Source organism: Rhopalosiphum maidis, chromosome 2, assembly GCF_003676215.2.
Source record: "Rhopalosiphum maidis isolate BTI-1 chromosome 2, ASM367621v3, whole genome shotgun sequence".
NCBI classification, from domain to species: Eukaryota; Metazoa; Arthropoda; class Insecta; order Hemiptera; family Aphididae; genus Rhopalosiphum; species Rhopalosiphum maidis.
Window position 1 is genome coordinate 4,906,458 of NC_040878.1, and position 27,041 is coordinate 4,933,498.

The 27,041-nt window shown below is 27.1% G+C and overlaps 1 protein-coding gene and 1 pseudogene across 1 annotated transcript; one reads left to right on the top strand and one right to left on the bottom strand.

Annotated features, from left to right (window-relative positions):
* Positions 1-15,152: 15,152 nt before the first annotated feature.
* Positions 15,153-21,756, bottom strand: LOC113554633. Its single transcript, XM_026958557.1, has 8 exons — positions 21,691-21,756; positions 21,532-21,565; positions 16,763-17,530; positions 16,544-16,622; positions 16,298-16,397; positions 15,855-15,974; positions 15,627-15,785; positions 15,153-15,209 (listed from the first exon to the last, which is right to left on the bottom strand). Exons 3-8 carry the CDS (start codon positions 17,511-17,513, stop codon positions 15,153-15,155), a joined length of 1,266 nt encoding a protein of 421 aa, XP_026814358.1. The 5' UTR covers positions 17,514-17,530; positions 21,532-21,565; positions 21,691-21,756.
* Positions 21,757-23,451: 1,695 nt separating this feature from the next.
* On the top strand, positions 23,452-26,259 carry LOC113555222 (annotated as a pseudogene).
* The last annotated feature ends 782 nt before the right edge of the window (positions 26,260-27,041 follow it).

The window sequence follows — 27,041 nt, forward strand, 5'->3', positions numbered from 1 at the left end:
ATATATAAATACATAGGTTTTGTTAAATTTTAATTTTATATTACAAAAAAGTTTTTAAGTTTTTAAAATTTTTGCGGCTTTCGTTATAATTTTAAAGTCGAACGCTAAAGCAGAATTGTAGATAAATTATATTATAATATAATATAATATATATTATATATATTATTATTATAATATATTATTATATTATAATTATATTTTCGATAAATTTTAGTTACTGTAAGAATTCAAAATGTTTCTACTACGCAAATATAGCACATGGTATGTTCGATTTCTGCGTATTCTGCGTAAAGCAAAAATTAGCAAGTATCAACTTCGAAAGAATGCGTAAAAAAAATTAACAAATGTACAACAACATTTTGAATAATGATTTGAAGTTATAGCATTAAGTACTGGTACTGCTTTGAAGGCCACGTTCGTATGCTTCCAGTGGGAAAGTATTAAATTAAGTCAATTGTGCAAACTATAGTTAGGTACATATTAAAAACAGAAAACAAAATGACATTTCATTCTATGATAGTCGAACAAAAATCCTACATAAGGTTAAACAAATGTTAATAGTTTTTCAGAAACAGAAATGTATTAATTACATTTTTAGATTAATGTGGGAATTTTTGTCTGTTTTATCAAATAATGTGTAGTGTGATATGTTACTATTATTTGCTATTATTATAGCAAATATTAATAATTATTTCTAAATTACTAAAACCTATATCATATTCATTGCTAATATTAGTACACCTTTGATTATGTCAATGCAATACCTACTGCAGTCTGATTATTTATATATTGTGTGCAATAATTTGACTACAATAAATTCTTTAATAAAATTACTTTTGTTTTTTTATTATTGTAATTTTTTTTTAATTTAGTCTAATTAATTATATTTTAGAGATACATTAATTTAATTATAAAATATATTAATAATATATTCAGGATGTTTATTATTCGATAGTAATAACCACAGCTATAATATAGTAAACGTTAACGACATACGTTTTCGTGAATTTGTTACTCATCTTTATCGTTTAATATTTTTTTTTCAAAATTAAAATATGACTTTGTATTAATTAGCCGTAAATAAACGATTGTTTATTGTCCTTGTAACTACGTGTTTAACTAAAGTTAACTTATTTTTTTGATTAGTGTTATAGTGATATTACCATAGAAACTATACATTTTAATATGTCTATATTAAAATCCGAACCATTCAACTCCTGCAGAGTAAAGTATAGGCAAACATTAAGACTTGTGTATCTTGTGTAATGGTATATATCACGAATTAAAATATATATAATTCGTGGTATATATTATTTTATTTATTTTTTTTTTTATTAAGAATAAAGGCTTCGACAACGAAGGTCATTTAGCCTGTAAGGTTAACAATGTAAGATTAAGAATAGTTTGGTAGCTTAGAAATACTTAAAACTAAGTTCTTATATATATGGTATATATATAACCCGTTAGAATAGATATATGTATATACTAACAAATAAAACAAATCATAAATGTAGAGTAAAACTGGATTCTACTAATTCATTGAAATTATATAAAAAAAAGTTCTATCTACTAAGATACTAAACATTATTACTTAGCAATTAGCACGTTTTTTATATACAGCTAATTTTTGAACAAGACATATTAATAAATTTAATGATTAGGCAATTCACGACGAGTTAAGTATACATATACCTAATCGTTATTTTTTAAACGTCATATTTCAAGTCATTAGGGCCCGATTTTTAACAAAATGTATATTTTTACATTTCAAATAATTCTGATTAAATATATGATCAATATTTCCTAATTTCTAAATTCTATTTCTATACCTAGTATAACCTTAAATAAAATGTAACATTGTAATGATAATTATAATACCTGTTGGGTGTTTAATACAAGTCCAATATTTTATAATATTATAAAATTAAGTAAAATAATTTTAATTTAGTTCAGTTATACGTGTTTAAATTTATTATTCTCTTTATTAATGACATTTCAATTTTGTCATAGTAAATAAATCTTTAAATACTTTATATATTTTTTTAAATATTATTTATACGCATTAATATAATATTCACAAATAATATATATTATATTGTTAATGCATAAATATGTTCATATTCTTCAATTAATTGTTTACATTAAAACCGGGCCCTAGTAACAAATAAATTCCTACTTCATTTTATTTTATATTATTAGTAACCACTAATAAATGTTAATATCATTTTAAAGTCCAGGATTATGAAAAATCTATTCAAAATTTGATGACACAGTTTAATCAAAATTTTCGTTAAGCAGTTATGCAAAATATGTGTAATGATAAACGTGTTCAAGAAATTCAGAACAAATTCTCCATTAACCCCAGACCTAAAACAATAGTAACATTTAAAAGTAGTACTAATAATATATTACCTTATATATGTAAATTTAATAGTAATAATTAATAACTTAATAATTAGCAATAAATAGGCAACAACATCAATCATTTACAAAAAAAAAAAATGTTTATTTTGCATATTACTAATAAGTAATTACTAAGTAATACCTAAATATAATTTTTAAAATATATTTAATTTAATATTTAAATTGAAAATACATACATATACAAGTACTTAGTGATAATCATAACATACATTTGTGATAGGTTTTATTTTTTTAAACATTAATTTAATTTACTTAATCTATACATATAATTTTTTTTTTATTATTATTATTAAACACATAGAATTTAAATTATGTTTTAATGATTTATGTTGCTGCCCCATATTTAATTTAACTACATAATATGAAGTATTAAAATTTAGTATACTAGCATTTACAATATTTTTTCATCATTTATAATTTTCTTTACATATTATTTATGAGTGGATTACAGTTTTCCTCAGGAATGTAGTTGGGCAGACTTGATTACTTTACGCTTCTTTGAAATTAACTAGATTATCTAAAAAAAAGATAATAAAAACCTATTAACTTCCTCGTAAAATTGAATTATGTTATAGATAAAAAATTACACTCCTATGATTGATGTTGTTATATGTTGAAATATTAAAATCCAATATAGTATTTTAACAGTACTTTTTAGTTTTCACATTGTTTTCGATTTTTCTAAATACAATTGTAGTATAATATGTATATTTTTTAAGTCATATGTCCAAGAATACTCTCAGTAACTAGTATATTATTAGTATTACTATAGTAATTAGTACTAGAATTAGTATAACTTAGTATATTAATATGTATTGAATAAATTTAAAATTTTATTTTGTTATATAGCTATAAAGCATTAATTGACAGCGTCCTGTGTATATGATGGTTGTCGTTAAAGTACGAGGTGGGGCATAGACTTTAGATTAATGAAGCCTATATAGATTTCAGTGCTCTACCTAGAATGTGGTATATATATGGTGATCAAATGAAAGGATTGTAGTCAAGTAAATGTCAATATAAAACTCAAGAATCTTAACGAGATTTATCCGTTCTAGTGACAATATATTAAGTGAATTGGTGGGGAAGAGGGGATAACGAATTTTGCAAAACTATATGCCCTAGCATTTTGCAGAATTCGGAATAAGTCCGACCTGTATCAACTTATTTTAAAAAGAGTTAAGAGGCTGCAACACACGCATTTGTTGTCTCCGTCTTATAAGTATGTAACATATCCAATTTACGCTGAGCAGATCAGGTTTAGTTCCGTTAGTTTAAAAATTAGAGTGAGTCGACCTGTTATGAAACTTAATGGTAAGAACATTATCTGTGTTTATATGATGGTGTTTTTTATTCAGTTTAAAGTGAGTTATTAGTATTTTTAATTTACGTTATTGTTGTATAGTTACGCATAACTTGCTAAAAAATTGAACGATCTTAAAAAACCAACATACAAACTCAGATTATGTTCTTATCATCAAGTTTCATAATAAATCGACTCGCTCCAATTTTTAAACTAATTGAGCTAAACGCGATCTGCTGAATGTAAATTGACCATGTTACGTACTTGTAAGACGGAGAAATTACGTGCGGGTTTGACGTCTTTTTGAGGTTAGTCTATAGACGAATTCAGTCGTCGGTAGTGTTGACTTGCAATTAAAATTTTAGCAAATATTTTCAGCAAATAAGAGCACTCTGGTAAAGGATATATAACTAATAAGAGAACATATATCTATATATTATAATAACACAAATTGGAATAAATAAATTAATGTAACTTATGAGTTAAAAAAATGATAATTATATATGTCAGTTGCAATCTAAACGTAATTATGTCTTACTTATGAATTATATAAAATAAGCTATGAAATCAGATATTAGTGTTATTAATAATTAGTATCATTAAAATGAATTTTGTAAAATATAATAATTCCACATGTACGTGTTACTTTGTAATCAGTATAACTATTTATAATTAAAATCATTAGGTATTTTAATTAATAATACGTCGTTTGTTTAATAACCATAAACCAAGTGTATTAGACAGTATGGTATACTTATTGAACTAACACTTGAGTGTGTTTAACAAAAACTTCAATTAAACCATATTATAATGCATCTGATCGAATGATTACACAATAGTGTTTACCGCAATATTCGGTGGATGTATAAATAATATATTATTTTACATATCATACAAAAACAGGTGCCTTGCATTTTTAAATTGCATAGGTCCTCGCAAATCATATAGTTGGCATTGTGCATAACGTCAGTATTTGTATGTTATTTATGATTTACAAACCATATAATATACTTATGTAGTTATATAATAGGAAGGAAACAAAAACATCGCCAATACACGCGAATTATCCTCAGCACCGTGATACTATCGTTATTACAATAATTATAGTTTACAATTTTCGTATACGCTCAACGCGTCAAGTGTTATAATATGATTCAAAAGAAAACCACTGCATTAGATCATTGGGATATAATCTTATGCAATGAAACTGCAGCTCTCAGGTACGATAAGGACACAATTAGGGGAAGAGAAGGAAACACACACGGTCGTGGTCTGTGGTGAAAATATAATAAATATAGTTAGTCGTATTCGTATGATATATACGTATTATGTATACATACGCGAGTCAGACAATAAATTACTTCAATTAAACTATACAATGAAGCTGATCGAATGATCGCTTAGTGTATAGAACAGTTTGGTCAATACATAGAACTTTTTTTATAAAAATATTAAATATGTATACCCCAAGTGAGACAGAACTACGTTAAAAATCCGTCTATTATTATAGCTATACCATTAGTATATAGACAATAATTAAATAAAGTATTATTATTAATAAATGACTGGACATTTTGTTGATATCACTTCATCTTCCTTTTATTTAGAACTTATATTCAACATAGTTGAAAAAATTGTATAGCTTGTGATTAACACCTAGAATTAAGAAATTAATTTTAATTAATTACAAAACAATAATATTATTGTCAATATCTTATGTTTCTATTAACGTTTTAGTATTGTTGTATGAAAAAGTTAGAATAACTTTTTATAAACGAAAGTCTTATGACACTAATTTTTTTAAGATTAAACTCTTCTTATCATAATACATGGTTATTGAACTATTGACATGATACCATTATAATAATACTTGAGATTTAACATTTAAAACATTATTAAAATAATATTATGGTTCTTTCGTTTTTAATTTTTCCTGAAAAATTTTAAAAAGTGGACATTCCCTTTTTGCAGTCAGCGATTTATTCTGTATGTATACTGTGTATATAATACAAAGAACACATCGTATGATTGATGGTTGTGCTAACATCAAGTTACAAAATAAAAAGCATTACTAACCAAATTTAACCAGCTAGGGGTAAGTAGCTATTAGGTCACTTCTGAATCATCCATTCTTCCCCTATTTTTATTCTTAAATTTATACACGAGAGCTGCCAATTCATTATTATAATATTATATCCCAATACAGTTGATATATTTGAATCATATCTCTTGACATTTCGATCATATTTGTAAATTGTAAACAATAATTGTTATTGTAACGATAGTATCACAAAGCTGTGGATAATTATTCTCGTGCACTAACGATATTTTTGTTTCCTTTCTATTGTATAATTGCATAGATATATAATATGGTTTGTAAATCATAACGAACAAACAAATTCTGACATTATATACTATGCCAACTCTACATGATTTGTGAAGCTCCGTGCAGTTTATAAAAGTCAGGCATTCAAGTCTCTCCTCGAATTACTAATAAGCACTATTACCTTTGTCTCAATACTTGTAATGCCTACACTCCAATTTCCATTAAAAATAATTTTTGAATATACCCTTAATATCTAAGGCGATAGTGTTCTTCAAAACTGATAATAATGATAGAAAAATAAGGATTGGGATGGTGGTTATAAATTTTTATTGTAATATTATACTTTTAACTAAAATAATATTCAACTTTCAATCATAAACAGACGTCAAACTTTTATGTTGAAGTAAACTTATTGATTTAAAAAGTAGTGACAAATTCAAAAAAAAAATGTTTATGTTGTTATAAAAAAATCAAATATTAAGTTCCTAATTATTTAATATACGTTAAATATAAATATAAATATAAATGGGTTATTAAATATGATTTATTTGGTGACTGAAATTGGGACTGTGTGATTAGTTGATTTGGTTGACGAAAACTATAATGTTATAAATATTAATTAAAAGGGTTTTGAAATAATGAATTTCTGTAGGCGGTTAATGTTCTGAAAGTATAGCGCTATCTGTTATTAGTTTAATACGAATGAGTACTAGATATGCGAGACACCGTACGTAGAGCGCGACATGTCCGACGAGTAGTGCAAGTGTAACGTGTTTTGATACAGTTAATAACTCATAAATTATTTTATATAATTTATAATTAATGGGGTAGAATTAGATGTATATTTTTGTAAGCTATTCAAATAATCTCATTCTGCGCAATCATAACATAACAGAGAGAAATAAAAAAAAACTTCACTCACTAAAAGCATGTAGAACACATGTAATCTAACAGATAACTCAATAATACAAAATATAGCAAAATTATTATTATAGTAACCATTGGTCAAGGGGTACCGGAAGTTGTAAATATTCTCAAAGCGTCGATTTTATTGGTTCATGTCCTCTTTTTGTAATAACATCAGCACTAGAGGATACAAGATCCAATGGATGTTAATTATAATTGCAAAACACATATGAAATTTGTAGTTTTTATTGATTTTGACGATATTTTTTGAGAATTTCAATATGTTTTTGACAGTGTGAGCTTGTCAAAAAATGTATACAAGTAACGCGGAGTAAATCCCAAATGTAATTTGCTTTGTTAATAAATGCAATTATTTTAATTAAACATATAAAATAAATTAAGCAACACAACATTGACTGTGCATTATTAACAATATTTAATACATTGTCTGCTTCATTAAAATAACCCATCAATCCGAAAATTATTGTACAACCAATGATGCAATTTATGATGTACCAAGCTAGATGATACACATTCAAATTGCAAATTGTTTTGGTTTTTGGATCAAATAGATGAAAAAAATGAAATAGCTTAAGCAATTTTAAGCTTATACAAACTTCGTTAGCCTGCAATAAGCGTAAATCGAATGTCATGTTCATACAGTTTCGATCTAAAAATTAAAATAAATATTCTGTACAATTAATTTATTTATCAGTTATAACTGATAAAATATATGTATAATACGTTAATTGCACAAGTGAGGATTGTAAATGTGTGAAAGGTGTAAATTCCATCTACCTACATTATTTACATTTAATGATATTAAAACGTATAATTTTATAAATTAGTTAATAATGGCAAAAAACTTTTGTTGAATATATTAAAAAAAAAAAAACTTTTAGCCATATACAATACGATCTGGGAATATGATGTTTTCCCACTCAGCGACTCTTTTGTCGAAAGAATAGTCTCCAAAATCTTCACAATCCTACTGACATTGTCAGAAAAATTTAGAACAACTATTATAGAATATTATCTGACGGGTATTATCAGTTCACATAAAAATTGGTACGCTGATTTTCCAGAAGATCAATAAGATTGAAAATTATGTTAACGTACAATGGCATACTATACTCACTATGTTTACCTAGATCCGTTACTGTAGTGATTACCTATTTACAAACATATCGGTTTATTGTAAATTTCTAAGCTCAAATACAGTGTAAGGTATTAAAAAAATAATATAACCATTTTGATTTTAGTGTAATATGTTTAATAATAATAATAATTCAAACGTGCCTTATTAATTTAATGATGTCCTAGAGTTAAATATTATATTCAACATTTGTGAACTTTAAATTAATTACATTATCAAAATATATTTTTGACGATAGAATGTGATTTAATAAGGAGCGTACAATGATAGTCGATTATTATCTGGAGTATCTCGTTGGTACCTTGTTCATTGTTCAGTGACTATACCGATACTGAAAAGTATTTTTTGAAGTTTCTAACAATAGCTATCAGTAGGTGGATTTAAAAATTTAAAAATATCGTTGTTATAATGAGCACACACAAAAAAAAAAATGCTATAGTGTGTATTTATGTCATAAAATATTAACCATTAAAACAACAAAGAATAAGGATTTTAATATTAATATTCGTATTTTATCGATTTAGTTCATAACTACAACTGTGGTGAGCCTATCATCTAACAGTTGAAAAGTGATGTTGTAGTCGTGGTAAAATAATTATGAAATTTTTTGCATGACGTATATTTTTATTTAAAGATATTTCAGTGATATTTAATTGAATTACCTATTGTAAGTGTTTTACAAAGAAAAAATAAACTAAGTTAAAATAATACATTTCTGACATAGATATAGGCGTGAAGTTGCTCGTACTAACTCTGGTAAATCAAGTCTGTCGGAGTCCCATCCAGAGATCTCTTATAAAGACAGTTTTCCGCGTCTTACTTCTCATGATCCCTGCTGGTCAAAAGATGTGCGTCGTCGTGTTTCCACGGTTTACGCGTTCTCAGATTCACGACAACCTAATCCGATGATCCCGTGGTCTTATAGTGTCTGGATGACGATTCTCCCCGTACCTAGTCTATAAGGGTAAGCTGGGCATGAACTAATTAAAAGTTAAAATTAAGTTAATTAACTCGTTACTTACTTATTTTTTTCAAATTAACTTTTAACTTAATAAGTTACTTTTTTTGATTAACGTTTTAACTTCATGTTAATTTTATTCTAGAGTATTCAAATTAATTTAATTTTCGTCCAAAGCATAATGCAAGAATAATTTAAAATGTTAGGATTTATTTTAGAAAATTATGTTTTTTGATAGCTAGTTGGTACTTTGATGTATCATTTTAAATGTCCTTACTAGTTTTCTTAAGCGTAAGGAAAAACTATCTAATAACCAATATTATATGTCAGGAATTTTTTTATTTTTGGAAATTAGAAAATTTCAACTATTACTTTAAACTAAGTTAAGTTCAGCTACTTTTTTTTTTTAAATAGCTTTTAACTTACGAATTAACGAAAAAAACACGAGTAACATTTAACTTAATTAACTTTATTATTTTAAAATAACTTATCTTAGCGCGTTAAAAAAATCTTTAACTTGCCCAGCCTTACTTTTAAGGACGCAGTATCCACTCGGTCAAAACTACTGCGTAGTAACTCACACCTATCTAATCGTACTATTCATATATATTTAATATACAATGACTATAATCTTTGAAAGTGTAGATTAATACTTTTTGAAATTTATTGATGATCCCGTAGGAGCTAGGACATAGTAGGCCTACTCATGAGTGTATGTAGTGTTATTAAACCTAGCTTTCCCTCGTAATATTCTGGAATATATTATAATTGCAGTAGAATATTGTTATAATGTTTATGAATGATCAGAGCACATAGCGATACATAAAGATTAAATATAAAAATACAATTTAAGTCATATTGTATTTGATTGTAAATATTTTACAAAACCTAATAGCTCAATATACGAGATAACTAATTTGTATTTTGTTTATTGTTCAGTTTTCATACCGATACTAAAAGGTTTATTTTGAAGTTTCTAACAGTCATTGTAACCTATCAGTGGGTAGGTATAGGGATAAAAAAAATATCATTGTTACAACGAGCACGAAAAGAAAATACTGCCTATATTATATAAAATAATTATTTCATTCGTAATCATGAAAACTTTATTATGTATAGCTAGTAGGTATTTCCACGTACAGTAATAACTTTTTTCCCCTATTTAACTGAAATCAGAGCTGGTTCTGTGTGAACAATTATACTACTCTTCTACTGCAATCGTTTATGGCTGTATACAAATTCTGCAATAATATTATACATAATACAAATAACTCTAAGTAAAGGTTGCAGTGGATCAAATTTCAAATTTCAAAATTAAACAAAATACTAACCTAGTTCAAGATGGTAGGCAAATATGTATTAAAAAAATATTATTATTACAATGCGGACGAAAAAAGTAGCTTTATTTTGTATTTATGTCATATATTAATCATTAAAATACAATGACAAGGTACCTATAAATAATTAAAATAATAATATCGATGGTGCGTGTTTATCGTGAATTATGAGGGTGAATTATAACAACTTTTTAAGGGCTGGAGTTCTAAAAAACCAAAGATAAAAATAATTTGAAGGCTAATTGAAGCTAAAAAGCTCCCACCTCCCTAGTTACGCCAATGCTCCTCTACTGCAATCATCTATAGCTGAAAATGAAAAATATAATAATACGTACAGAATACATAATACAAATAACTCATTCGGTAATTATAGGTTATGCTGCATCACGTTTAAAAATAAAACAAAGTACTAACCTAATTCAAGCAGGTAGGTATAGGAATAAAAAATTGCATTATTGTTACATAGCGTGCGAAAAAAAAAATTATCGTATACTTATGTCATATTATATTAATCATTGAATCTCTGTGACAAAGAATAAGGATTTAAAATATTAATAACCGTATAGCTAGTGCGTGTTCATCGTAAAAACAGAGAAAAATGAACAGTTGTTATTAACAACTTAATAGAGAGTATATGTATATTTAATAAAAAACATCAGACCTAATATAAAATTCAAATTAAAAATGTAATATGAATTTTTTCTGAATACTATTCAGACCTTGAATATTAATAAACTATAAACAAAATATAGTATACGACATTAAACCTAAATTCGTTATACTTATATACTTATAATAGAATATTATAGTTTCTATACTCTAGACAAATCCCCCCACAAATTCATCGTCTTATAATTTTTAGCGCATATATTAAGTCGAACCTCACGCTACGTTACTAATATAGTACAGTATATTATACAGTATACTCTATAAGGGTTTATTTAATAACAATAAATTAGATAATAATCATAAAATCGAAACAAAATTGTAACACTAAACCTTAGTTGGGTATAGTGAATTACCGTATTAGGTTACAATTAAACTATGCATTTCTCATAAAATAATTAAAGAAAATATAACGCATAAGGATTGTGAATGTATGAAACGCGTACCTTTTACCTACATAATATTTTGTTCATGAAATAGATAATTGTTCAAGTGAATATGACATGTTTTGTATAATATGAGTAAAGAAGAATTTTGAAAATAATTTGATATTCATGTCGAAAATATAGAATTTATAATGGAAACTGAAATCCAAAACGGAAAGTATGAAATATGTATCGTTTATTATTTTAGCAACTAGTATTTTATGTATTAAATTACAGCACAAGAAATAATTTCACGCTTGATTCAACCTAATCAATAAATAGATCGAGGCGCTTGGAAGAAGTGTTTTATTTCATCATGTATAAGAATAATATTTGTATGTTATGTCAATTCTCGATATCTATGGAGACGGTGATGTACTCCTTGTGTGGCATAAACATAATACGTCACAATATGTTTAATAACTAAGTATATTAGGTAGTACGATATATTTATTGTATTAATACTCGAGTGTGTCTAACAAATGACTTCAATCCAACCATATTATAATGCATCTGATCGAATAACTGTATTGCGTGTTCACCGCAATTCGGTGGACAAATAATATAGTATTTTACATGTCCATAATATAAAAACAGGTGCCTTCCTTTGATACACTGCACAGGGCTTCGCAAAACATAGAGTTGGTACTGTGCATAATGTCAGTATTTGAATGTTCGTTATGATTTACAAACCATATTAATGATATACTTATGTACAGTCCTGCAGTGCTTGATTTGGAAAAAAAACTAGAAGGGGGACTCAGTGGATGTTGGACGAACGAGCGTTCCACACAAAATTCAATATCACATTACTGTGCGCGGACTGCGGAGCAAAGCCCCCCACATCACCTTCAGTCGCCCATAATCCCCAAAAATCATTAAATTTATTATATAAAAATATTTTAAAATAAAGGGACACTTATTTGTTTGTTACACATCGTCCGATGACATTATTATTTAAATTGCGATTTATAAAGATATATAAAATGTTGTTAATAACTCATCAATACCACACCTACAAAAAACTTATCATGTATTATTAGATATATACACCAATACACCCATGTACGTGAATACAGTATTGTGCGACACAAACGCCGTCGATCATAACGCTTTTATGGTATACAGCACAACCCGTGGTTGAAGATATAAGTGTGACGTAAGCGTTTAGCTACCGAGAACAACAAAAATAACAGAAATATGTAATGCAATTTATTGAATAAAAAATAAAACAGTATTGTACATCGACAAACGGGCTTCGAATCAGACGTATATCATATACGTGTACATTTAAACAATAAAAGTGGAGTAAATAACACGTACATCGGTCGGCGTCCGCGTTCCTACGTGCGAAAATCAAAACAACGGCGAAAAAATCGTATACACGCACGGCTTTCAAAAGACGCAAACTACGCGAATACGAAAAGAACGGGTTGAAAAAAACTCTAGAAAAGTCTTAAAATCCCGTGGAAAGTTTGTACATAATGAATAGTAGTTTAATATTTTAACTTTTAATTTTTGTCCGCGATGGGAAATTTTCCGTTCGGGGTGGGGGGGGGTGGGTGTTGCACGGATAATGTTCTAGATTCTTCTTTTCCTTTTTATTATTATCATTTTTATTATTCTAATTCCTAATGTTATTATTATTATAATTATTTTATTCTTGTAATAACTTTTATTTAAATTGCGCGTTTATCGGCGATTGCACTATTGAGGTTTCTACGGTTTCTTGTTATCTGTCACAGAACACCGGGTATAAAAGGCCCGGCGAAACGACAAGCATTGGCATTCACTGTCTGCCCTCCGTCGTAGCAAGACCCACCCCGGGCAGACTTGCACGATCAGGGAAGGCATCTGGTGTCTATATTTTTTGATCATTAACATATTATGTTTCCTGCACATTACATTGCTTGTACTCGTATTACCAAAAAGTGATTTTATTCATACCTATTCGCAGCTCTAACATTTCCTTAGCTCAAGCTCTGGTATGCACAAACAAAATTCGACCTTGGCCTATAATATAAGTCTGACACCGTTCGTTGCGTTCGTCGTCATATCCGTATTAAATATTCGCGTTAACGCATATTTTATTTTTTCTGTTTCCGTGTTATGCGATAGACAGTCATTCGTAGGAATACGTTATTCGTAAGTGTTCGAGTATGTTTCCCAAACAGAACGTATATTCGTAAAACCCCGTTTCCCTGTGCGTCGACATATTATGCGCAAAGCCACGGCGTGTTACGTTCCGCAGGAATGACAAGTCGCGCGTACGTCGAATCTAGCGAGCATATGGCACGGTTCCAGCGACTCGTCAGAGTTTCGCGTTACGGGTGTATCGCTCTCGTTTGAGCTGCCCGTCTCGTGTGCCGCTGTAATGATCTGACAACGCGTGCGATTCGATTCTGATCCGATTATTCGGTGGCTGTGACGTCGTTGAATGATATACAAATCTGCTCGAAACATTGTACACATTACGAAGACGTTAATTTTTTTTTGGTAGTGTGTGTAAAGTTGTAACGTATAATAAATGTCTATTATACAAGATCTTTTTTAGTTATACATATATCCACGTTCATTTAGTTAAGTTTATTATTTATAAATACCTAGTTATGAATATTTTTTTTTTTATAGATTTCCTATAAAAAATGAGCAATCAACTCAACTGTGGCCAATCGCTGTTGAAAGTGAATTAGTGTAACATTTGTTGAAAAAACGCTCATAGATTTGACATCTTCTTCTCTTATAAATTTTTATAATAAAGTGTAAAATAATCACGTTCACAATATCTAGAATCGCAGCGTTCGCATAGAAAAAAGGTCTAAGTGTGGTCGCCGCAACCTAACGATTGAAAAAATTAATTACCCATTATTATTAACCAATTTTTTTTCACAGTCGATACAAATATTATGACTAATAGGTTATAGGTATATTTTGCATCAGAAAAAACTGATGATTCACAAATTCATTATACAGCAAATGTTGCGTTTACAGCGTTCCGTTCTAAAAAAAAAAAAAAAGATAATAAAGACTCTGTCCCCCCCACGTTCACCCACAATTCAAGCACTGATGTAGTCATAGAATAGGAATAGGAAACAAAAATATCGCCGATACACGCGAATTACCCGCAGCTCCGTGATACTATCGTTACAATAGTAATTATTGTTTACAATTTTCGTACACGTTCAATGCGTCAATAGTTATATAATTCAAAAGGAAACCTCTGTACTAGATCATTGGGACATCATCTTAAAGTAATGAATCTACAGCTCTCGGATATGATGACATTCAAAATACGCGAAGAGCGGGTAACGCTTACGGCCGTCGGGTGTGGTGCAAATATGGTAAATACATCGTGTATATTTAATAACTATAGGTTTATTAGTGTGATAAATGCGTATTACACGTAGTTCAATTAAACTATACATTGCAGCAAATCGAATGATCGCTTTTTGTGTTCAACAATTAGGTGGATAGTTACAACTTTCATGTTATATTATGGTGAATACGTGAGACAGGATTACATTCAAAATGCGTCTAACATAGTTAAATCATTGACAATAATTAAATAAACTATCATTATTAATAATTAAAGTAATTAAATAAATCGAAATTAATGTTGAAATTTTGTTGATATATTACTTCATTTTCTTTTTATTTAGAACTTATATTCAACATAGCTGAGAGAATGTTATAGCATGTGATTATCACCTGAAATAAAGAAATTATTTTTAATTTATTCGACTTTATGTTATTGTATTAAATTATAATATAAACATATATGTGCCTCAGTAGTCTCAACTATCCTTTCCCAAAGTTCGACATGAAAATACACACTACCGAGTACCAATGACTGCATTTTTCTACACACAGTACAGACTAACGTTAACTGTTCTTATAATTGGTTACCACAGGTCAGACTTGTACTAAATATTGCGACATGTCGCGTCATTTAATTTTGCTGAAGTTGTTCTACCCTTCAACTCACATATTCATTTAATATTAAACTCTTATTAGCATCTTACGCTTAACGATTTTTAACTGTGTAACCTGTAATTGTAACTGGCATATGCAATATAGCGTGAAAATAAAATAAAATATAAAATATTCAATAAATATTAATATTACACTACTAAAAAATTGCGGATCGACAATTTTTTTCGGTGTTATTTTAATCATCAGTTCGTTAGCATTATTCAACTGCATTGATAACAACAACATTTTTTTCGATCTTAAATTCATCGAAGTCCAATTACTACTATACATCCCAAAATGAACGAATTTCATCTACAAAAAAAAAAAAAAAAAATGAATTGATAAACCAGCTCGATCAGATTTCAATGACATTGATATTACATTATTATTAATGCGTTCCAACAAATGACAAAAGATAAGTAAAACAACAATAACGTTTCCAAATGATGATATCAATCTGATTGTACTAAACATTGGTAACGATTCGGATGACGTAAAAATCTATATAAACGTAAATACGTAATAATCTTTTAAAAATATTCATAAAATAAATATATATATATTTATCCATAGACATTCACAGGGGTGGACCACGAGAATGATACTATAGCACTTTAACGACAAACATGTAAAACAACATTCTTGCCTCGTTTGCTCTTGTTAATATTTGTTTTTGTCCAGCAAGAAATTATACTATTTATTATCAAATTGTGTCTGTTTGATAAAAATATGAATAAATAAAAACCGCATCATCCGCTATAAAATAATCATATAGATCCAGCCCTGGTTACACATTTTAATTTGATCTATTAAATTTTTATTACCACGGCAAATGCATATGTTAGAATAATGATGGAACCCGAATATGATACAACATTTGATAAAATTATAAATTTATACGTAATATGAAATAATTTTAACATCCTGAAAAATAAAAAATAAAATATTTATACAAAAAGTATCGATAAATTTATTTCAACTGGTTATTAGTGACATAATAAAAATTAAAAATGGTCATAAAATAAATGTGTTATAACATATTCTAAAACTTTTAATTTATAAGCACTAACGCGATTTGTTTTTGTTGATCCTCCATAATTGATACTAAATCATCAAAACAATCATTCACATTATTATCATTTTTGTTTTCTGAAAATATACAATTCAAATCCATAACAATTAGTTAATACATTTTATTATTTCTTTCCTGTGTAAAAAAATTATACAAACAAACTACTTATTCGGCATAACAGTGAAAATTATAAAAATTGTTATTTCTATTATCTCACCACTATTATTTTCGGAATTTAGTTCACTGTTGACGTTTTCGTAAGCCCTTTTGATCATCTTAAATTGAGCAATCATAACATAGCAGAGAGAAATAAAAAAGATATCGCTCAATATATGAGTGTATAACAGAATCATTATAATAGATACCTCTATAAAATAAAATATGAAATAATTATTATTATAGTAAACAGTGGTTACTGGGAAGCGAAAGTTGAAAATATTCTCAAAGCGTCGATTTGATTGGTTTGCGTCTTCTTTTTGTAATAACATCAGCGCTAGAGGAAAAAAGCACCATTGGATGGTAGTTATAATTGAAAATACACTTATATAATTTGTAATTTTTATTGATCTTTGACGATATTTTTTGAGAATTCCAACATGTTTTTGACACTGAGTGCTCGTCAAAAAACGTATACTAGTTACATGGAGTAATTTCCAAATGATATTCGCTTTATAAGTTATTGAAGTCATTTTAATTAAACATACAATATAAAGTAAACAACAAAACATTGACTGTACATCATCAGCAATATTTAATGTATCATCTTCTAGAGTAAAATAACTCATCAATCCGATAATTATTGTACAACCAATGACGCAATTTATGATGTACAATGCTAGATGGTACACGTTGAAATTGCAAAATTTTTTAGTTTTTGGATTAAAAAGATGAAAAAAACGAAATTGTTGAAATAATTTCAAGTTTATTGAAACTTCGTTGGGCTCCATATCGGTTATATCAAATGACATGTTCTTACAGATTCGATCTAAAAATTAAAATGAAATATTGTGTTGTTACTATTAATTTATTCAGTACTTATAAAATAATTAAATTTAGTATACTACGTTTATTATACTAGATATGATTGTAAATGTATGAAATTCATATTTTCTACCTACCTACCTAACTTATTTTTATAATAAAAAAGAACAAATGACCCTATGTAACCATGTACAAGTAGTAGTGGAATATTTTTGTATTTTTCATTTTCAAAAAATTTAAAATTTCATGAAATAGATACCTGTTAACCTAAGTGAATATGACATGTTTATTACAATAGAATGTAAAAAATAATTTGATATTGATGTTAAACAATGTGAAATATATTATTTTTAATATTTTTTAAACTATAGTAATTTATATATTGAATTACATCACAAAAAATAATTACTGAAATTTATTATTCAACCCAATAAGTAGATCATCAGAACGTTCAATATTTAATATATTAAATTCTTCATAATTTGAATATATTATGCTAAAAAATAGTGTTAAAAAATACCAAATATTTTGAAATATCTCACAAAATCAACAAAGTAGGTCTATATAATATTATAGCTTGTATTGTTTATTTGTAAGGAGCAAATTTTTATATTGAAGACTTCTGTCACTACTTAGATTAACACGTACTATCTAGGAGATTAATGAGATCGAAAAAATTGTTTAGGTACAATGACATTATTATACTCACTTTGTTTGTTTAAATCCGTTGCTGCAGAGATTAACTATTTACAAATATGTCTATGTAATGTATTATAAGCTCAAATATTATACCTTACAAATATTACTATAACTAGTGATTTTACTGTAATATTTTTGATAAAAATAGTTTAACCTTAAGTCTTTAGCTTATTTACTAAATGATTTTTCAAAGTATAAAATGATATTCAATGTTAGTAAAGTTTTAATAAGTAACACACAATGGTAGCCAATTATTATCTGGATTAGTTCGTTGGTAACTTGTTCATTGTTCAGTGTTCATACAGATACTAAAAGATGTATTTTAGAGTTTCTAACAATATAGCTATCAACAGGTATGTATTGGAATTGGAAATGGCATACATACAACGAGTATGAACAGAAAATGATATATTAAATATTTATGTCATTGGGGGTGTACCCAGAAAAATGTTTCAAAGGGAAGTTCCGTATTTTTTTTTAACATGTAATAAGTATTTTACAATCGGATTCGGCCCACCTTTTGTACATCCTTCTATGTTATATATTAATCATAAAAACTTCTAAGCCATAAGAATATGGATTAAAATATTTATATCCATCTAGCTAATACGGATTTAACATTTGAACTGAGAAAAATTAACAGCTGTTCACATTTTAACACAGTGTATGTTTATTTATTGAAAAAGGAACGGACCTAATTTAAAATTACAATTCAAAATTTAATATGACTTTTGTCTAACTATTATTCTTTCTTTGAATCTGTTAAAATTTTATACCTACATATAGTAGTGAACATCAACGCAGTAACGTTATTATGGCATGTCTGATTACTGTTGAATGGAGAAAATAATTTGATATATTTATGTTGGAAAATGTGGAATATACTATTTAACTGACTAGTAATTTATGTTTTGATTTACAGCACAAAAATAACTCCTAAAATAATGCAACTCAATCATTAGAAAATAAAATATTTTACATAATTAAATATATTAAAGCTGTTGTAAGTGGTTCGTTTTTTCGTGCGTTTAGACCAATAAGCGAAAAAAAAATTCACTCAGTACCTAAAGTCCGATTTCACTTTTAAAAACATAATTTAATTCCTTATTCTCTTTTTTAGATAATGTAAGAAATGGATTTTAAATGTTTTTATGTTTTTAAGTAACACTAAAGAAAGTAAGTACTTCATTATATCTGTGTAAAAATATTAAAAAAAAAAATATCCAAAGTTTTTTTCATACGCTTTGTAGCTAGAATTTTGACAAAATTCGTCGAAATCGAATAAAACTGCAAACTATTTTTAGTTAGAAATTCGTAAAAACTTTTTTCTTATAATAATTAAATATTAACAATATAACTAATTACCTACCTTTAGTATTAAATCAATTGTTCAATAAATGTGTTTCATAATCAGAAAAGGTAAATATTAATTGTGGGTCTAGTCTAGTAACAATCATAACTTGTTTATATTTAAAATTCCGCTCTCAATCGTATTTTACCAACTTAATTAATTAAAGATTAAACATAAAACATGGAATTTAATTATTGTTTTAATCAATATTAAACTGATTAAGTATACTAAAGCTTAATAATTTAAAAATATTAGTTATTTGTATATCATATAAATCATATAATATTTAATTTGAATAAACTAAATATTATAATAAATAACCATTCATTTAGTGTATTTTTAATTTGTCTATAAAAAATATTATATTATTTATACGTATAACCTAAATATACGATAATATAATAAGTATTAATTTTATTAGTTTACTTAATTATTATTGTATACCGCAGTTATATTGCTAACGTTATCGACTCACATTCGTGTGAATTTAATACTCATCTATATCGTTTAATGTTTTTTCTCGAAATAAAATATCTCTATGTTTAATAATTCGTAAATATACGATTGTATATTTTTTTTGTCAGTGATATTTTTATGGCAATATACATCGAAATCCATAACCATTCAACTACTGCAGGTGTAAAGTATAGGCAAACATTAAGACTTGTGTATAAGGTGTAATGGAATATCATTATATTCTCATCGACAACAAAATCAAAATACTATTATTCAATACACTAATACAGACATGAATAAATGGGTGTTCACCAGCACTGGTTCGAGGCGCGTGAAAGAAGTGTGTTATTTCATCATATGAGAAAATATGTATTTGTTTTTATTTTCGATACCCATGGAGACGGTGTACTCCTTACCTATGTAGCCTAAACATAATTCGGCATAATCTGTTTAATAACAACAATAACGAAGTATATCAAGTAGTATGAATTATATTTATTGTACTAATACTCGAGCGTGTCTAATAAATAAATTCAATTAAAGTTTAATTATTAAAACATATTATAATGCATCTGATCGAATGATTGTATTGTGTTTACCGCAATTCGGCGGATAGTTACGTATATAATATATTATTTTTCATTCCATACAAAAACAGGTGCCTTGCGTTTATAAATTGCATAGGGCCTCGCAAATCATAGAGTTGGCATTGTATATAATGTCAGAATTTCTATGTTCCTTATGACACATTATATTATGTGCGTAAGTGGTTATATAATAGGAAGGACACAAAAACATCGATGGTACACGCAAATTACTCACAGCTTCGTGATACAATCGTTACAATAATAATCATTGTTCGCGATTTACGGATAGTATGCTCAACAGTTATATAATTCTAGATCAAATTATACAAGAGGTCTTGTGAATCCAAAATTTCCAAGCCTGGAAGTTCATGCATTCGCATTTTTTTACTGGGTGCATCAAAAAGTTGCTGGATGAGATAACAAATCACAATCTAACGAGTTCAAAAATTAAATTTTAATGTACATATTTTCGCATGTTTTCAGGTTTTTTAAAAATATTTGCATACCTACTTTATGACATAAAATCATAGAATAAACTACATTGTGAAAACTATAGATATTTGAAATTACTAAGACGTGGAACTTGGGAGTGCTTCAGCACCCCCTACCCCCTAGTACCCCCGTAGTTGCGTCACTGGCCGAAGTACTGGTTATTCTCAAATACATTCAATACAATATTATTGCAGATATCAACCACAACTACATCATGATACACAGCGACTCTTTATAGAAAGAATAGTCTCTAAAATCTTCACAATCCTATTGACATCGCCAGAAAATTTTAGAACACTCATTATAGAATATAAACTAACGGATATTATCAGTTCACACACCAATCGGTACACTGAATTTCTAAGAGATTAATAATATTGAAAATGATAATAAAGTACAATAGCATATTATTATACTCACTCTGTTTGTGTAGATCCGTTATTGCAATGATTATCTATTTACAAACAAATCGGTTTTTAAATTTGTAAATTTGCAAGCTCAAATATAGTATAATTATACAAGTAATATTACAATCGTGATTTTAATGTAATATGTTTGATTAAAATAATTTAAACATACCTTATTCTTTAAATGATTTCCTAGAGTTAAATATATATTCAATATTTGTAAACTTTAATTTAATTATATTATCAAAAAAATATTTTTGACGATAAAACGTGATTTGATAAGGAGCTTAAAACGAAAATCGATTATTAATCTCGAGTAGCTCATTGGTACGTTGTTCGTTGTTCAGTGACCTTACTGATACTAAAAGGTATATTTGAAGTTTCTAAGAATAACTATCAGTAGGTGGATTTATAAATTGAAAAATGTCGTTCTTACAATGAATTCGGAAAGAAAATATTATAGTGTATATTTATGTCATAATATATTAAGCATTAAAATATGAAAAAAAAAAATAAGGATTTAAATATTAATATTTGTATTGCTAGTGCGTGTTATCGTGTAATACTATGGTTTTTATTTGATAATTTCTCAAACTTACAAAATTCTTCCGACATATTTTGAAAGTTTAATGAATACAACTAAGATTCGACTTCAAATTAATAAATAAAGATGGATTAACAAACGACCGAGACCACTGGTTATAACGTTTTAGACATCGGAAGTGTGCCTTTGGATACTGTTATTTATGAATTGCTCGAGGCCTCGCAAATCATAGCAAGAGTTGACGCTGTGTATTATAACAGTTTTTGTATATTCGTTATGATTCACGACAATAATATAATATTATATACTTATTTATTTACATAATAGACAAAAAACACATATACCGCATTAAATGCGAAATACCCGTAGCTCATTACAATAATAATTATGTTTAGATCACAACTAACACAGAACAAAAATATATCGTTAATATTTAAAATAATAAACAAATCAAAATTATGGTTGAAATTTTGTTGATGTTAATATATCATTTGTCTATATTTTTATTTAGATTGTGTATTCAACTTAGTTGATAGAACGTTATAGCATGTGACGATTATGTAGTGGGCCAATAACTGGTTCTCGAAAACAACCAGTTTTTTAATTGAAAATATTCTAAGTCCAAATGACAAAATTCTGATGTAGACTGACGTGAAGGTGCTTGCGCCGACCCTGGTAAATCACGTCTGCCGGAGTTCTCTCCAGAGCCCCCTTATATAGTCACTGTCCCCCGACTTACTACTCATGTCCCTTCTGGCCTATTCCTAAGTTCGTCATTCATTCTCATGCAATTACGCATATCAGGTGGCACTTATTTCCAATAAGACGTCCGATGACTATCAATATAATTATATAGTTTTTATAATATATTCTTGTGGTTGGGTTAGGTTAATACATCGTGGGGCGCGTCTCCTATCGCAGAGGGTTAAAGTTAATGCGGTTTTTAATGTTTTTATTATTATTGTTTCTTAGGCCTAGTGCAATACCGTTTCGGTACGTTGGCTACTCTACTCTAATTATTTGGTAGACTGCTTATTTCTACGTCGTATTATCCCGATATATTACTGATCGTCATTCTAATACTTATGCCTACGTCTCAATATCCCTATTATGTATTATGTATGGGATATCAGGGCACGTAGCAATTACCTGAAATTAAAAACATATTATTTTTTAATTTATTCAAACTAGTGATATTAAGTGATAATATATTATAATATATAATTTAGTGTTAATATTATGCTTTTAAATAATTGTAGATTGACAATTTTTCTTGGTGTTAGTTAAATCATAAATTCGTTAGCATTATTCAACTGCATTGATACCTAACAACAATATTGTTTTCGATCTTAAATTCATCGAAGTCCAATTACAACTATACATCCCAAAATGAACGGATTCCATCTGTAAAAAAATAGTATTTATAAACCAACTAAATTAGAGTTTAACAGCATTAACGTTACTTTATTATTAATGCGTTCTATTAAATAGCAAAGGAAAATAAAACAATTAACATGTATCCAAATGCTGATATCAACTTGATTACAATGTTTATTTGTTGTTATATATTTGTTAAAAATAAAGTAAACGTATCTTTTTTATTGATTTCTTAGAGTACAATCTTAATATTCAATGTTTGTATACTACAATGTAAATAGAAACATAAGATGTTTATTAAAAAACACAATTTATAGAAATACAAATATTTACTTTTGTACGCAATCGTTTTATATAAACTATACAATTTTAAAACACATAATTATATAGGATACATTTTATAGACCTCTAAAATGTATATTTTTTATTCTTTGTTCTACTATAGGTTATAATTATAACGGGATTAAGTGTAAGGTGTAACGTAATATATTATAATATTATGTTTATGGTTTATTGATACTCGAAGAACGAATAATACTATCACAAATATCATATTAAATTTCTAATTTAATTATTATATAATGATTATTATTTTTGTAATAAATACCAATATCGGTTTAAGGTGATGACAACTTTTTAATTTTCTCGTGATTGTTTTCACGATAAACATGCACTAGTTATACATATTTTAATTCTTATTACTTGTCATTGAATGTTTAATGATTGATATAGTATAAAATATTTATACAATATAACATTTTTTCGTTCAATTTAATGAATATTTAATTTATATATCGACCTACCGATAGTCAGTGTTAGATAACATATAGAAATTCTTCATAACTATATTTGATTTATTTTATAGGTAATATATAAATTAACATTAAATAGAAAATGTTTAATATTAATTTTTAGATCAAAGCTGTACGAAAATGACGTTTGATATAAGCTTATTGGAACCAAAGGAAGTTTCCTATAAACTTGAAATTGTTTAAGCTATTTCGATTTTTTCATCTATTTGATCCAAAAACAAGAAAAGTTTGCAATGTCAACGTTTACCTATTTAGCTTGGTATTTCATAAACAGCGTTCTTAGTTGTATAGTAATTTATGCATTGTTGGGTTATTTTACTGAGACGGAAGGTGTCACAGTCGTCGTCTTTCATATACAGATAATGTTCTTCTGCTTGAATATTTCTCTGTGTTTCATTAAAATAATTGTATTTTTATACAAAGCAAATAACATTTGGGATTTGCTCCGTGTTACTGATATAAATTTTCTAACGAGCACACACTGCCAAACACATATAGGAATTCTCCATAACTATCGCAAAAAATCAATAAAAATTACAAATATCACGTGTGTTCTTGTGTTTATAAATGCTATCGAATGGACTTTGTATCCTTTAATTCTGAATTTATTACAAGGAGAAGACGCAAACCAATCAAATCGACGCCTTGAGAATATGTTCAACCTTCGGTTCCCGGTGACCATAAACGACTATAATAATAATTATGTTATATTTTTTATTATGGAATCATCTTTTGCACCGTTTATGGTATACGTATCCGTAATGATTGATGCCTTCTTTGTTTCTGTCTGCTATGTTATGATTACTCAGTATGAGATGATAAAAAGAGCTTACGAAAATGTCAACATTAAATTGAATTCAAAAAATAATAATGGTAAGTCGATAGATAAAACAAGTTTTATTTGCCACCACGAACCCGAGTGAGAGGTTTGACTGGATAACTTTATCATGCGATGAATAAATAACATAAGCTAGAAACTAATTGTGATGCATTTTAATTGTATATTTTCAGAAAACAAAAATGATTTTAATGTGAATGACTGTTTTGATGATTTAGTATCAATTATGACGGATCAATAAAAACTTTTCGCGTTAGTACCTATTAGTCTAAACATTGTAGAACCAATTATAAGACATTTTTTACGTGTTTTTTTTTTATTTATTATAATATGTCATGAAAACTTTGTTGAAATTAGTTAAAATTATTTTATTCTACGTTTAAGATTATTATTTTAACAACTGTAATAATAAATTCGGGGTCTATCATAATTTTAACATATGAATCAGTTGTGGTAAAAAAAAAGTAGACTTATTGACAATGTATAACAGGGGTGGATCTTTATATTATAGAGTGTGCTATGTTTATCTGACATAAAAAATAATAAAAAGCATAATTTTTTACTGAACAAAAAAGTATCTACTGTGGTCATGGCGTTTTACCACTCCTGAATTGCTTAGATCCACCCCTGTGAATATCTGTAAATCCAATATACCGTGTTGATAACTTATTATTGCGTCTTTTCGTCTATATTATAGATATTGACGTCATCAGAATCTATACCAATTCTCAGTGTAATCAAGTTGATAACAGCATTTGTTTACATGATAATTGTTTTATTTTTCCTTTGCTATTTACTAGAACACATTAATAATAAAATAACGTTGTTAATGTTGTTAAACAATGATTTAGTTGATCTATAAATCCAATACTTTTTGCAGATGGAATCCGTCCATTTTGGGATGTATAGTTGTAATTGGACTTCGATGAATTTAAGATCGAAAATAATATTGTTGTTATCAATGCAGTTGAATAATGCTAACGAATTGATGATAAATAACACCGAGAAAAATTGTCAATTTACATTTTTTAGTAGTGTAATACTATACATTAATATAATATGTATTATTTGTATTATATTATTACCAACAAATTTTCAACCACAATTTTGCTTTATGTATTATTTTAATTATTAATGATATATCTATGTCATATGTTAGTGGTAACCTAAACGTAATTTTATCCCACTTATAAATTATATAAAATAAGTCATGACTTCATGAGTTTTATAAACTTATAACTAATCGATAATCATCAAAATAATATTCTAAATATTCTGTAATATCAAATGTATAAGCTACTTTGTAATTTTTATTCTAACTAATAATTATAGATATTATTATATTATATTAATTTAATAGGTATTAAATTATTCGATTTAATTAAAATAACAAAAAATTTTTTTGTCCTTGTCACTACTGTTTAGATCAATACGATTACTTCAATGTTCAACATAAAAGTTGGTTTAAAGTTGAAATTGAATATTATTATGGTTAAAAGTATAATATTATTACACTAAAATGTTATAGGAGTATCCACTATCTCAATCATTTATATACACAAACAAAAAGCCCATATTAAATATTGAGTTATTTATAGTCATACAAGATTTATTTAAAAAAATTCTATTTTTTTATAAAAAATGTTTTCTTTTTCTATTTAATAATAATAATTTGCATAATTTCTGGTTTAATTGTGTATTTTGGATGATAGTATAATTATTAAAGAGCTTTAAAATAAAAAAAAAATTATGTTAAAATGTTGAAAAGTTTTGAGAACCATAAATAATTATAATTTAAATATATTTAAGTAATAATATACTTATTACTACATTTTTATTTTTCTCTCAGCTATATGTTGAGTACACAATATAAATGAAATAAGAAGATCAAGATCAACATACTAATATGTATGAAAAACACGCCATGCTATAAAGGTAATATTTGTATGCTA